We start from the raw sequence: 13,535 nt of genomic DNA, 5'->3' as shown, positions 1-13,535 counted from the left end.
TCCTTTTGCAAGTAGTTTATTGTTGTAAATACCGTTACAAACATTCCAGTTCTGATAAGGTAATGTAGTCAATAGCTGTAACATCACAGAAAAGCTAGCAAATAAATAAACATTGCCATAGCTTTACAGAAAGTGTTTTTTAAAGATTAATTACATTCAAAACAGTGCATTATAAACACTAGTTATCCCACCTCTCAGTCACCACCTACTCAAGTGTATGTTTGCTCCCCATCTCTTTACAAAGTACAACTTTCTTGTGGGGGAGGTCTATAGTAATAAGCCCCTGTGTTTGTGACCTTGTGCACTAGTCAAATACGTACAGTTATGTCTTTTCACACAATCAACTGCATCTCTAGTTCATATGAAACCACTTCTTTCAGAGTCACGTTAAGGGCCCTTGACATTAGTCTGAATTCTCTTTTCACGTTACTTGTTATTCATTGAAGCTTGCTTATATGGTCAATCCAAACACACAAATAACCATTAGAAGTATATATACCTTTATATATATTCATGTATATATTATGTAGTCCAGCTGGTTTTGGTTTAACATGGAGTAAAGAAGTTGTCATTACACACCACACACACTAGAAGCAGGAATGATACAGCATATTACCGACCGACCGGTGACTCCATAGATGAACCATGCTAAAACATCATGTGGTCAACCGTACAGGAACAACTTTTTCAGTATCATTTATTAGTTCAATGTCATAAGTACAGTAATAAATAAGGCCAAAATTTGATTTAGGGATGAGATAGAATAGACATTTGGAACAATCAATGGCTTAGAGGGGAGAGTAGGGCAGAGGGGAAGGGTCAACGTTTGGCACACAAGCTCAGGTGGCAGGGTGCTCCAGCAGCAACTAGCAAGAGGTGTAGCGTCATAATGTGTGTCCCCTCCACAAGTCAGTGTAGCAACATAATGTGTGTCCCCTCCTACAGAGGTGTCGCAACAGAATGTGTCCCTCCTACAGAGGTGTTGCGTCATAATGTGTGTCCACTCCACAACCCGGAAACTGTCCCATGACAGTTTGTAAACACGAATCCAGAGGGGGCGTCTCAAGCGGGAAGTGACACAGGAGACACGAAGTGAGGGAGAGGATGTCTGGGCAGAAGGTCAAAGCTCATTCACGTTAAACAAGATGTAAGCTTCCTGGAATTATTTTTTTTACTGTCTAGAGTTCTAGACATTTCAGAATTACATTTGAAAACATTCTTAAATAACTAGATCTGATTCTTAAGTAAGCTACAGACCCAGAGTAGAGCTAGAGTGAGAAGTGTCTTATTTCTCATTGTGAAGAAAATAGGTTTTGAAATGTATACGGCAGGCCAGACAGATCAATGAAAGGGAGGATATGTGGTTATAGAGGAGGAATCATAACAACATTAGTCATTCCTTCCCATTGTCAATCCATCATCTGCATTAGCTGACACTCCTACAGCAAGGCCATAATCAGAGCATCTGCTCATCAATTTACTACTACAACATAATGCTTCCATTGTGGTTAACATGTTCATTATCAGAGGTAAGTCGTCGCATCTTGCTTTAGTTACTAGGGCTTGATTCAAACCGCATCGCCGAAGTGCGGCGCTATAGCGCGATTGAAATGTAAAGGCACTATTCCTGCGTTCGCGGAGACTGAATTCACGGTAAATGCTGCATATGTTGGCTAAATCAGAAATTACCTTTAAATGTCAAGTTGCTATTCGCCGATAAGGATTGAATCGAGCTCCTAGTCTCAAAACACTGTAGCCTCATTAATCACTTCTAGTCAGAAAGGCAGCAGGGCCCAACATAAACAGGAGGGGAACTTCTATCCACTTTATGCAACACAGATACATTTGAGGACATGTGAATCATGTACACCAGGGAGATGAGATGATATGTTGACTCAAAGTACTTTCATTTCTTCACATTTGCGAGATAACAAAATAAAATCTAAAAATAAAAGAATAAATCATGTTTTTTAAATAACAAACTAATGACCCATTTCTTGTACTATGATAAGCATCCTTCAAGTATAAAGATTGAGATCCAAATGCAATGCAATATTATGACCTATAAACAGAATTACAGTATAGTCTGGCATAAATATTACAGATTATATTCAAAACATTTTTTTAAATATTAAATAAGACAAGAGGAATGTAAAATCCTTGGTAATGAAAATATAAAATAATTTCATTGGTGGTTGTTTTTAAGGTTGTACTGTAACACAATCTAATCCAACTTTCCTGATCCCCCAAAAAATATTTAATCCTGAACTTCAGTTTGGTGCCAAAGTCTGAGGTATTCTATACACATCTGGTTGACCTCTGCTATCTCTCCTCAGCCTAAGATGGATCTGAAAAGTTTTAGCTTCTATAGTATTCCAGCACCAGTGCCTATAGTACAGAACCTTTGTGGTGGTGTCCCAAATGGCACCCTATCCCCTACACAGTGCACTACTTTCAACTCAGGCCCTATGGGCCCTGCTTAAAAGTAGTGCACTATAGGGAATAGGGTGCCATTTGGGATACATCCTATGTGAAATGTAACGTATGGCTTAAAGTAACTGCCCAGTTAAAATCTCACTTTAAAAGTTCTTATGCTGTTAACTTATATCCAAATAATGTTGTTGACTTCTATGTGGCCAAAGCATAAATTGTAGAAAAAAACACTTAAAAAACCCCACCTCAAATCTCCACCAAACCTTTTCAAAAATGCTTGTTATTTTCTCATAGACGTATCTCCTTGAGGAGGATGAGCTGGCCAATCAGCTATCTAGAGGAGGCTGAGCTGGTCAATCAGTGGTCTACTTGTGTGAATATGTTTTATGACCGGTATACGCCCACACTATTCTGTTGTTGGGGTATGCCCACATCATTCCAACACAGAAAAGCTACTTTTTACCATACCAATTACAATTTTTTTAAAACGAAAACCATTTCACTCATATTGTAATTACTGGTCATATTTCATAGAAATCTGGAAACACTGGGCATTTACTTTAAGCTCTGGTCTCAGAGTGACTGTAAACCCTTAAGACATATGGTGGTTTGATGATGCAGAGTCCCCTCTTCCCAGGGTGGAAATAGTACGTGATTAGCCGAACCGAGCCTCCAGCCCTGTAGAACTGTTTTTCCTGGACTGAATGTTGTTTCAGAAGGGAATGTGAATTCCTTTGGAAGGTTTGAAATAATTTGGTCTATGCCTTCCCTTGATGAGGCCTGACTGAAACAGATGGGTGTGGAGAAACTTGGAATGCTTGTTATATCAGCCCAAATCTCAGCCTTAAAAACAACATAAAGAAAACTGGGATGGGAACGTTTGATTTTCTTTATCTTTCCTGCTGGACTTCGAGTCGGGAAAAGTCCTCCCTGCTTGGACATTCATTAACGTTAGACGGAAGGCATGGAATGTTATGACGAGGAGTGATAGGGGTTTGTTGTTCAGAGTAGTAACACTTGTTCATCAGCAAGTTTCACACTCCCTCTCTTTTGTTTGTGTTGTGGGAGAACACAGAATTATTCAACATTACATCAGACGAGTGCAGCCGGTGAGAGAAAGAGAGGGAGAGAAAGAGAGAGGGATAGAGAAGGGAGGGTGACTGATAGAAAGTGAGAGGGAGAGAGAGAGAGAGAGAGAGAGAGAGAAACAGAGAAAGGGAGAGAAAGAAACATGGGAAAGAAGGGAAGGTCAGTGCGAAGTTCATGAAGCAACCCTCGGTATGGGAGGGGCTTGAACAAGCTGTCTTTTTCAGCCAAACTCTACTCTCCACAGCAAAACAATCAGATTGGATAAAATAGTAATCCAGAGCATGTAATACATCCATTCGTAAGGATTAAGAAGCTTCAGTGTCCAATGGTGATCTGGGGTTTGAGGGAGGGGAGGAGTTGCTCACACATAGAGGGTGCAGTGATGCTGGGGGTCAGGGGTGACGTCATCAGGGAGTGAGGTCATCAGGGGGTGAGGGCGGATGTCGGGTAGGAGAGGGAGGTCATCACTAGATGTAAACAGGTTGCTCCTGGGCAGTTAGCAGGCGGTACATGGCAGCTGGCATCGTTTTCATGTGGATCTGTGGAAGAGAGCGAGAGAGAGAGAACGAAGGATGAAGAAAGTCAGAGAGATGAAGAATGAGAGTCACGCTGATCATGGATATACAGTAACTACATAACCATAGCCTTAACCCCAACCCTAGCTTCATGTCCACATCCCAGCTCAAGTCTAACCCTAGCCTCAACCCTAACCCTAGACAAACCTAACTGTAGCCTCGTCGAGAACCAGGCTTACCTATACAGAAAGCCTGGTGAAGTCAATGGCAGAAAACAGCTAAAAATGGGTGGAAACCCAGTATAAATCAATGACGCCTAACAACACGTCAAACGAATGAAATGCCTTGCTTGGGCAGAGCTCCACAGGTGCCCACTCATAACGTCTCTTTTTTTTGTAGAATTTTCAAGCAGAGAAGTTTCATCGACTCGATTTTGTGTGTAGAGCACACTTCTAGCAAACCATAATTCAGTTTTTACTCCAGGTTTTCTTACATTTTCACCAATGTTGCAAACTAGCAACAACTCTACAAAATGTATCTTACCTGGTCTGAAAACAGTGACAAACATAACAAAGATGCACCGCCCATTTAGGGGCATGTGGGGAAGGTTCTTGAAATGTAACACCCAATTAAAATGTAGCTGCTGGAATCCTGCGAACCATTCTAACCATTTCGGCTAATACAAAATTCTCCAGACCACCAAAGGAAGCGTGACATGATTTTGGAGCACAGGAGATTGGTGGCACCTTAATTGGGGAGGACGGGCACGTGATAATGGCAGGAGCGGAATAAGGGGAAAGGTATTAACAACATCAAACATGTGTTTGATTCCATTCTATTCGCTCCGTTCCAGTCATTATTATGAGCCATCCTCCCCTCAGCAGCCTCCACTGTTTTGGAGGTATGGCTACGCGAGACTACCCTAAACCTAACCCAACAATGGTTGAAGGTCCAGCACCAAAACTGAAATGCTTTGTTAAGCTAACAGTTACAGGCTCAGAATGACCTTTCCCCTCTGACCTCACCTCTCCCACAGCGTTGGACAGGATGTGGACGATCTTCTCGTGGGGTGTGGCCACCACGCTCTGACCATTGATCTCGATGATGCGGTGGCCGACCCTGACCCCTCCCCTCTCAGCGATGCCCCCTCGCATAAGGCTGCAGATCTGTGGGTGTGCAGGGGAAGGTCCAAAAAAGACAGTTACATTCAGCCGATCAGCTTAAAATCTGTTATATTCAGTTTCAGCAAAAGCATGAGCCTATCACTTCAAGAGTCACCACTATCATACACAAACAGAAGGTTATTATCACAAAGCAAAGAGGACAAAGTCAAATGCCGAGAAAGTTTGGGGCTCATGATATCACGCAACACATGGTCTCCCTAGTGATACCCACAATGCCGTTCTGTACGCTGAAGCCCAGCTGGTATCTGAGGTCAGGTCGTCTGATGAGCACTGTGGTAACAGGAGGACACCTGACGATGTTCAGCTTGATACGAGACTGGTTCTTCAGACCCTGAGAGAGAAGAGAAGTGGTGAATGAATTAAACTAGTCTAATAAGATAATTGGTAGGTGACAAGTATAGATGTTGGCTGTGTGTACTGCACTGTCCTTGGCATTCCCGTTCTCACATAAAAGAGAACACGTCATTGTAAGAGGAGAGGATACAGAGCTAGTGAGGAAAGAAAGAGGATGCAGAGATAGATGAGAAATAAAGGAATGAGAGTTAGAAGAGAAAGAGATATCCTGTCCTCCAGTACCTTGATGACGCTCTGGCAGACAGGGGTAGGCCCACCAGACTAATGGAAGGAGAGAGGGAGGAGAGAGTGTGTGTGTTACCTTGTTGATAGACTGGCAGGTGGACAGGAGTAGCCCCAACAGACTGATTGAAGAAGAAAAAGGGAGGGAGGGAGGGAGGGAGGGAGGGAGGGAGGGAGGGAGGGAGGGAGGGAGGGAGGGAGGGAGGGAGGGAAAAGGAGAGAGAGAAAGAGAGAGAGGAGAGAGTGTGTGTTACCTTAATAATGGTCTGGCAGGTGGACAGGGGTAGCCCCACCAGACTGGTCCCGTTGATAGACATAATCTGGTCTCCGATATTAAGACGGCCTGACTTCTCCGACGGACCAGCATGCATCATGTTGGCGATGATTACTGTGGGCAGGATGGAGCCCCACCCACTCTCCACAATGACCACACCCAGAATCTCACCTTTCTGCTTCTCGATGTAAATCTGGGGAGACCCACAATCAGTCAATCAATCAATCGGTTGATCTCAATGTATTTATAAAGCCTTTTTTTACATCAGCAGTTGCCACAAATTGCTTTTACAGTAACCTGGTCTACACCCCAAAGAAAGAGCAAACCCTTCTCTCTACATAGGCAGCCCAATTCGGATCTTTTTTTTGTTGCTAAAATTGTTTTATTGGCCAATCAGAACAGCTCTTTTGCCAGTAATTGGGCAAAATATCATAATTGGCTTAATAACAAATGTTTTGTTTAACTACGTTGTACTTCCATGGTTGCCATGGCACCATGTTCTGTGTTTTTTATGTATTTTTTTACATTTATTTGTGGGGGTTTTCATTGCTCTGGGTTTCGTTCACTTACATTTGGTTGTCTTGACTCACAGTTGCAGGACAGATAAAAAGTATATTTGTTTGGCTTGATAGCTACACTATTTGGATTTAAATAATGCAGCACTGGCTTTTTTATTTCATCTGCTGGGATTGACAACTGCATGCAGTTTCCATGGATGGCAGAGAAGGCAAAGGGACTGTTCCTAACCAGTGTCAATGTGTGGTGGCTTTTTATTTGTTATTTTAATGAAGCATTAAAAGATTAATCATAATCAAGTCTCCATGCCCTCCACCCAAGTGGGTGCCACATTTTCGGCAATGGAGGACCTGTACCTGGAGGACCTGTTCCTCCTGTGGAGGAACTGAACGTCGGAGAAGCAGATGTGGTGCACTGACTAAGAGTCTTTGTTTCTTCTTGACTGTACCATCGATGCCCCCTCCACTCAAGCTATACTGCATTTCCAGCCCTTTGCATCATCTGGAACCGACTACTAGAGAGACTTTTCAATCTCCATCAAAGAGAATAAGTCTCAGACTTTTTGTGATATCACTGTCACGTTTTTAAAATGTACTGTGTTTTTTTAACTGGTAAAATCAATTGATCAATTCTCCAGAGGCCTGCCTGGGAGATCCCAGTGTCTGAGAGACTCACATCTTTGCTGCTTTACTTCATTTCGAACTTGAGTTCTTACTACGCGCCATGGTCTAGAACCAATCACTGCCTGCCGTGGCCAAGACTGGACATGGGTGGTTTCAAGGTTAAAAATGATTCAGTGGTGCTGCTGACTGGAGACAGTTTATAGCATAGTAAGAACTCTGCTCTTCATTTGTAAAACCACGGTCGTTCTCGGACTTGTAGAAGTGGAACAGATGTATTAATACACCATAGTGTTAGCTTTACGAACGCCTTTAGTAAGATAAAACCAGGTACAGATACAGAGCATGATGGGTACTGTAGTACAGTTCATCATTCTACAACAGACTCACGTCTTTGCAGTTCTCAGACTTGGAGAAGTGTATGAGGTCGTCGTTGTACATGTCCTGAGTGTTGAGCAGGTCACTGTACTCCTTCTGACTCAGGTCCTCTGGGTTGATGCCGTTAGCCCGCAGGAACTCCTGGTACGCCACACTGAAGGCCTGGCCTATAGACTGGGCAATCAGCTGGGCCTGGATAGTGAGAGTGGGAGAAAGGGAGGCAAGGGATGGAGAGAGGGAGGAAGAGAGGGAGGGAAATAAACTGTGACACGGTGATTTGTTAGACATACAGTGATGATTTAAAATCCAATCAAAAAGACTGCATAGGCGCTTTAAACAGAACAAACCAATCAGGACAGAAGTGTTTCATATTGATGAGATGAATGTTTCATCTCTCTGAGTCCTACTCTGTTTTCTGAAGTTGATCTCAAATCACTGGAGTACAGAGAAAGGATAGGTCGGCCATGCTGTCATCACTGGCATGTGTGTGTGTCTGTTCCTGTGTGTGTGTCTGTTCATATGTATGTGTCTGTGTTCATATGAGTGTCTGTGTTCATATGAGTGTCTGTGTTCATGTGTGTGTGTGTGTGTGTGTGTGTGTGTGTGTGTGTGTGTGTGTGTGTGTGTGTGTGTGTGTGTGTGTGTGTGTGTGTGTCTGTGTCTGTGTCTGTGTCTGTGTGTGTGTGTGTGTGTGTGTGTGTGTGTGTGTGAACCCAGTTACACCAGGGGTCCCAAAACCAACTATGTTAAGTGAAATGAACCATTAGATGATAAGGGAGGGCGTGGAGACTTGATTATGATTAATTAATGCAACATTAAAATGAAATAAGGTTGAGAGTCAGTCAACAGGACGAGTCGAATCCAGATACAGAGAGAAAAATTATGAGAAAGAGAGGGAGAGAGAGCGATGGAGAGGCTAAGGGCTGTAATTGTAACCACAAAGAGAGAAAGAGAGTGCGTGAAAGACCAATATAAAGTAAGGGTTGTAACCACAAAAGATACAGAGAAAGTTATACAGCGTGACAAAGAATGAATGAACAAACGAGAAAGAGTGAGAGAGTAAAAGACAGAGAGTAAGTAGGGAGAGTGGGAGGAAGGGAGGGAGAGGGAGAAAGGGAGAGAGATGATGAGGCATCGTTTGAAAGTAAAAGTAAAGTGAGATCCTCACATCCTCGGACTCAAAGACGTGGCAGATCATCTTGTACTGCCGTTGTTTCTCGTCCTCGGCGGGGTCTGACGCCTCCACACTGTCCATGGAGTCTGGGCGGGGCATACGGCGCCTTGCCATCAGAACCACAATGTTGCCGATGTCAGCGATGTAGGAGATGGTCCTCAGAGGGTGGTCCATCATAGTCTCCTGTAGACAGAGGAGTGATAGGGTTAGGGTCAAGGGTTAAGAGGTGATGATAGGGTTAGGGGTTAAGGGGTGATGATAGGGTTAAGGTCAGGGTTCAAGGGTTAAGGGGTGATGATATGGTTATGGTCAGGGGGTGGTCCATCATGGTCTCCTGTAGACACAGAGGGGACAGTCAAGGACCATACGTTTCATGTCTACCAGATTCAACCCTTCTCTATGTCTATGGTCAGGACAGGGAGGACACAGAAAGAAGAAGCTCAGGACCAAACCTATATCAAAGCAACTCCATCAGCTGTCGTGTCAATAAATCTACACTCAAGAAACACTATATTGATTGTCCCAGGGGTACTTGTACAGGTAATTGGCTAGTTTGGCCAGGCCCCCTGATTGGCCCCACGCTGGGATTAATGAGCCACGACCCGCCATTACCGGAGGTAAATCTAAGCCCACTGGCTGCCATGGCAACCTGGCTGGGACTGTTACTACCTGAGGAGAGGAGGAGAAATGTCAACAGAGAAGTGGCAACATAGAAGATGAGACAGAGAGAGTGTACCTGTGAGTCAGCGTTGAGGACTTTAATCCTCTGGGTGGAGATGAAGAGGTCCACCTCTGTCATGGGCTGGGCCTCACCTTCTGGAGCCTGCTTAGACACACACACAGACCGATACATACAGTGACAGAGAAAGACACAGAGACAGAACAGGGCAATTGAGCATCTAGTCTATTAGAGCAGTACAGCTAACAGTCCATTATTATCATTCCACAACTAGACAGAGGTCAGAGACAGTCCACAATTACCCAAGATAACACTGAAGGAAAACACCAGCACTTTCAATCAATCAAAAGCTTTGAGGTGTTCAGAATGTTGCAGGTAGAGTGTGTGCCTGTGTGTGTGTGCATGTGTGTGTGTGTGTGTGTGTGTATAGAGTTGTTGTTTTCCTTCAGTGTAATTCTGGCTTGTACAGCATATTCAGAGTTAGTTCAGTAGTTAGTCAAATATAGCCTCTCCATAGGTAGCAGAGAGACTGGAGTTAGTAATGGGGTTAGTCTTATTAGTTATACTGTGGTGTTTCTCAACTTCCCTCCTGGGGACCCACTGTGTTAACTGGGTTTCACTCTAGTTATATTGGTTTTTGGTCACTTCATTAAGTCGTATTACAGTGTTGAGAGTGTTGGTTTGTAATGAAAACCTGGATGGATTCCTGTGAGTCCCCAGGACCGGAGTTGAGAAACCTTGGGGTTACAGTGAATACTTAGTCGGTCTGTGTTGGAAAAGAGAGAGAGGTGCTGCTGTGTGTAATGTTAGCCATCCACAGGATTCACAGTGCTAACAGCCCTACAATTGTTACAACCACAGTGAAATACCACACTAATACAGAAGCTTGTGCCAGAGAAAAACCTCTTCAATTACAATCACAACACAACTTCATGATATAACAAAAAAATTGTGGCTGCACAGCCATTTTCTGCATCCAGCAATTTCAGTTTCTCCTCATATAAGCTTTTATTCGTTGTACATCTATATCATGTGTCCATGTGTCTATGTATTCCTGTCAGTATCTTGTAGAAACTCTATAGGAGGATAAATCGGAGAATGTCTGACATGGAATGAGAAAATGGTGACGATTTAACTGACAGACAAACCTAAGAATGGTATACATAACATGACTGCAAATCAACAGAGAGGACTTTGTTGCTGGATTCAGAAAATGCAGCGAGCAAAAGAAGAGGGAAAAAGGAGAGAGAGAGAGACTTTACAACACAGGATGAGTCCCTAATGGCACCCTATTCCCTATATAGCCTATAGGGCTCTGGTCAAAAGTAGTGCATTAAATAGGGAATAGGGTGCCATTTGGGACATAGACACAGACAGACACAGGAAAAAACACAACGGAACACTGAACAGCCAATCAATGAGGAGTACCGCACCTTCTTCTTGTTTTTGGCTAATTTCTGGGCCGTCTGCTTGGCATGGAACAAACATACATACAGGAGAATGGGTTAGACTGAAGCAGGGCTCAGGCAGGGTGCGCCGTGTGTGTGTACTTGTTTTCCTACATTATCAGGACCCAATGTCCTTACATTTCATCTTAATGTCCTGAACAGATAGGAAAACGACTTTTTTGAAAAGTCTGGACTTTTTTCAGGTCCTGAATTTGTTCAAAATTGCTATTTTAAGCTAAAGGGTTATGTTTAGGGTTAAGTTTACCGTAAATTCCGGACTATAAGCCGCAACTTTTTTCCCAGGCTTTGAACCTCGCGGCTTAAACAATGACGCGGCTAATATATGGATTTTTCCCGCTTTAAAAACACATTCTGTGACGTGCTCAGTTTTTTGCCGGCATGAAGCTTCCATTAGACCAATGAAATTGCCGAACGGGTTAAGGTCAAACAACTTTTTTGTTTACCGGTACTGTTTAGATTAAATCGAGCGCTCTCAAACTTCCCATCATTCTGATTACGGTAGTCATTTTGTCACCCTCATCATGGCAAAGACACGGAGAAATGCATATGATGCAGCTTTCAAGTTGAAGGCGATTGATCTGGCTGTTGGAAAAGGAAATAGAGCTGCTGCACGGGAGCTTGGTCTTAATGAGTCGATGATAAGACGTTGGAAGCAGCAGTGTGAGGAATTGACTCAGTGCAAAAAGACAACTAAAGCTTACTGCTAATTTTTTATTTTTGTTACAAGCCGTGTTTCGTTAAAGTCTGTTTATTTTTGTTACAAGCCGTGTTTCGTTAAAGCCTGTGTAAAGTTCATTTGTTTCAATGTACCGGTAGGCACCTGCGGCTTATAGACATGTGCGGCTTATTTATGTTCAAAATAATATATTTTTTTTAAATTCAGTCGGTGCGGCTTATATTCAGGTGCGCTTAATAGTCCGGAAATTACGGTAGTTGTTTTGGGGTTAGGGTTAGGTTAAGTAACGGTTAGGGAAAATAGGATTTGTAATGGTGAAAAAAAATGTACACTCCAAAAAGTCCTGAAATTTCACAATAACACAGCTGTGTTTGTGTGTGCACGTGTGCATGTGTGTGCGTGTATGTGGTCAGAGTAGTGCAGGGCTGAAGTAGCATGGGCATAGTAGGCCTATGGGTCTGGGGAGGGGATTGAGTGGCAGTGTGTGTATTGATTACATCCATTGGGACATTCCATTTTAGAACATATCTTACATCTAATTTCTGGGATTCAACCAGTCTGAAGTCAACCAGTCTTTAAAAAAGTACCTAATGGTATATCTACTTTACTCTTCAGTGTGTTATGTTTTGGCCAGCAGGTGACTCACTTGTGCACTAAAAGGATTAGACACAGTTATTACCACCATAATACTTTTTTATTAAACTGCACCATTCATTTATGGTCAAATTCACTTAATGAGGTCAATTAATGTGAAAGTGTATCATGCTTAATTGGAATCTTGAGTGTGTCTTTACAATACATAGTAAACTAATAGGTACAGTGCATTAGGAATGTAATCAACCACCGTGACTTTTCCACATTTAGTTGTGTTACAAAGTGCAATTAAAATAGATTGAATTGTAATTTTTTTGGCAATGATTTATACAAAATACTCCAATATCAAAGTGGAAGAAAAAAAATCTAAAATTAATATAAACTGAAACACTAACATATCTTTATTAGATATGTATTCAACCCAATACACGTTGGATAACACCTTTGGCAGTAATTACAGCTGTCTTGTTGGGTAAGTCTCTAAGAGCTTTGCACACCTGGATTGTACAATATTTGCCGATCATTATTTTTCAAATTCAAGCTCTGTCAAGTTGGTTGTTGATCATTGCTAGACAGACATTTTCAAGTCTTGCCATAGATTTTCAAGCCAATTTAAGTCAAAACTGTAACTAGGCCACTCAATGTCATCTTGGTAAGCTCCAGTGTAAATTCGGCCTTGTGTTTTCGGTTATTGTCCTGCTGAAAGGTAAATTTGCTTTCCAGTGTCTGTTTGAAAGCAGACTGAACCAGGTTTTCCACTAGGACTTTGCCTGTGCTTAGCTCTATTCCATTTATTTTTTCCCAAAAAAACTCCCTAGTACTTGCCGATGACAAGCATACTCATAACATGATGCAGCCACCACCATGCTTGAGAATATGAAGAGTGGGACTCAGAGAAGTTCATTTCTTTGTCACATTCTTTGCAATATTACTTTAGTGCCTTGTTGCAAACAGGATGCATATTTTGGAATATTTGTATTCTGAAAAGGGTTCCTTCTTTTCACTCAGTCATTTAGTTTCGTATTGTGGAGTAACTACAATGTTGTTGATCCATCCTCAGTTTTCTCCTATCACAGCCATTAAACTCTCTTAAAATTACAATTGGCCTCATGGTGAAATCCCTGATCTCTTTCCTTCTTCTCTGGCAACTGATTTAGGAAGGGTGACTGTATCTTTATAGTGACTGAGTGTATTGATCCAAAGTGTAATTAATAACTTCAACATGCTCAAAGGGATATTCAGAGTCTGCTTTTTTTTACCATTGTACCAATTGGTGCCATTCTACCAATTGGTGCCCATCTTTGCGAGGCATTGGAAAACCTTCCTGGACTTTGTGGTTGAATATGTGCTTGTAATTC

General features: G+C 42.4%; 1 protein-coding gene across 1 annotated transcript in view; it reads right to left on the bottom strand.

Moving 5' to 3' along the window:
- The window catches only part of apba1a (amyloid beta (A4) precursor protein-binding, family A, member 1a), a 33,204-nt gene continuing 19,669 nt past the window's right edge, over positions 1-13,535 (bottom strand). Inside the window, exons 5-12 of the mRNA XM_014170497.2 lie at positions 10,872-10,904; positions 9,496-9,582; positions 8,754-8,942; positions 7,598-7,777; positions 6,052-6,264; positions 5,433-5,552; positions 5,063-5,203; positions 1-4,061 (exon numbers count right to left, since the gene is read on the bottom strand). Of these exons, the coding sequence (XP_014025972.2) occupies positions 3,990-4,061; positions 5,063-5,203; positions 5,433-5,552; positions 6,052-6,264; positions 7,598-7,777; positions 8,754-8,942; positions 9,496-9,582; positions 10,872-10,904 (1,035 nt within the window). The 3' untranslated portion in view covers positions 1-3,989. The remainder of the gene's footprint in view (positions 4,062-5,062; positions 5,204-5,432; positions 5,553-6,051; positions 6,265-7,597; positions 7,778-8,753; positions 8,943-9,495; positions 9,583-10,871; positions 10,905-13,535) is intronic.

Source organism: Salmo salar, chromosome ssa24 (assembly GCF_905237065.1).
Source record: "Salmo salar chromosome ssa24, Ssal_v3.1, whole genome shotgun sequence".
NCBI lineage: Eukaryota > Metazoa > Chordata > Actinopteri > Salmoniformes > Salmonidae > Salmo > Salmo salar.
This window is presented reverse-complemented; position numbering and strand designations above follow the sequence as displayed.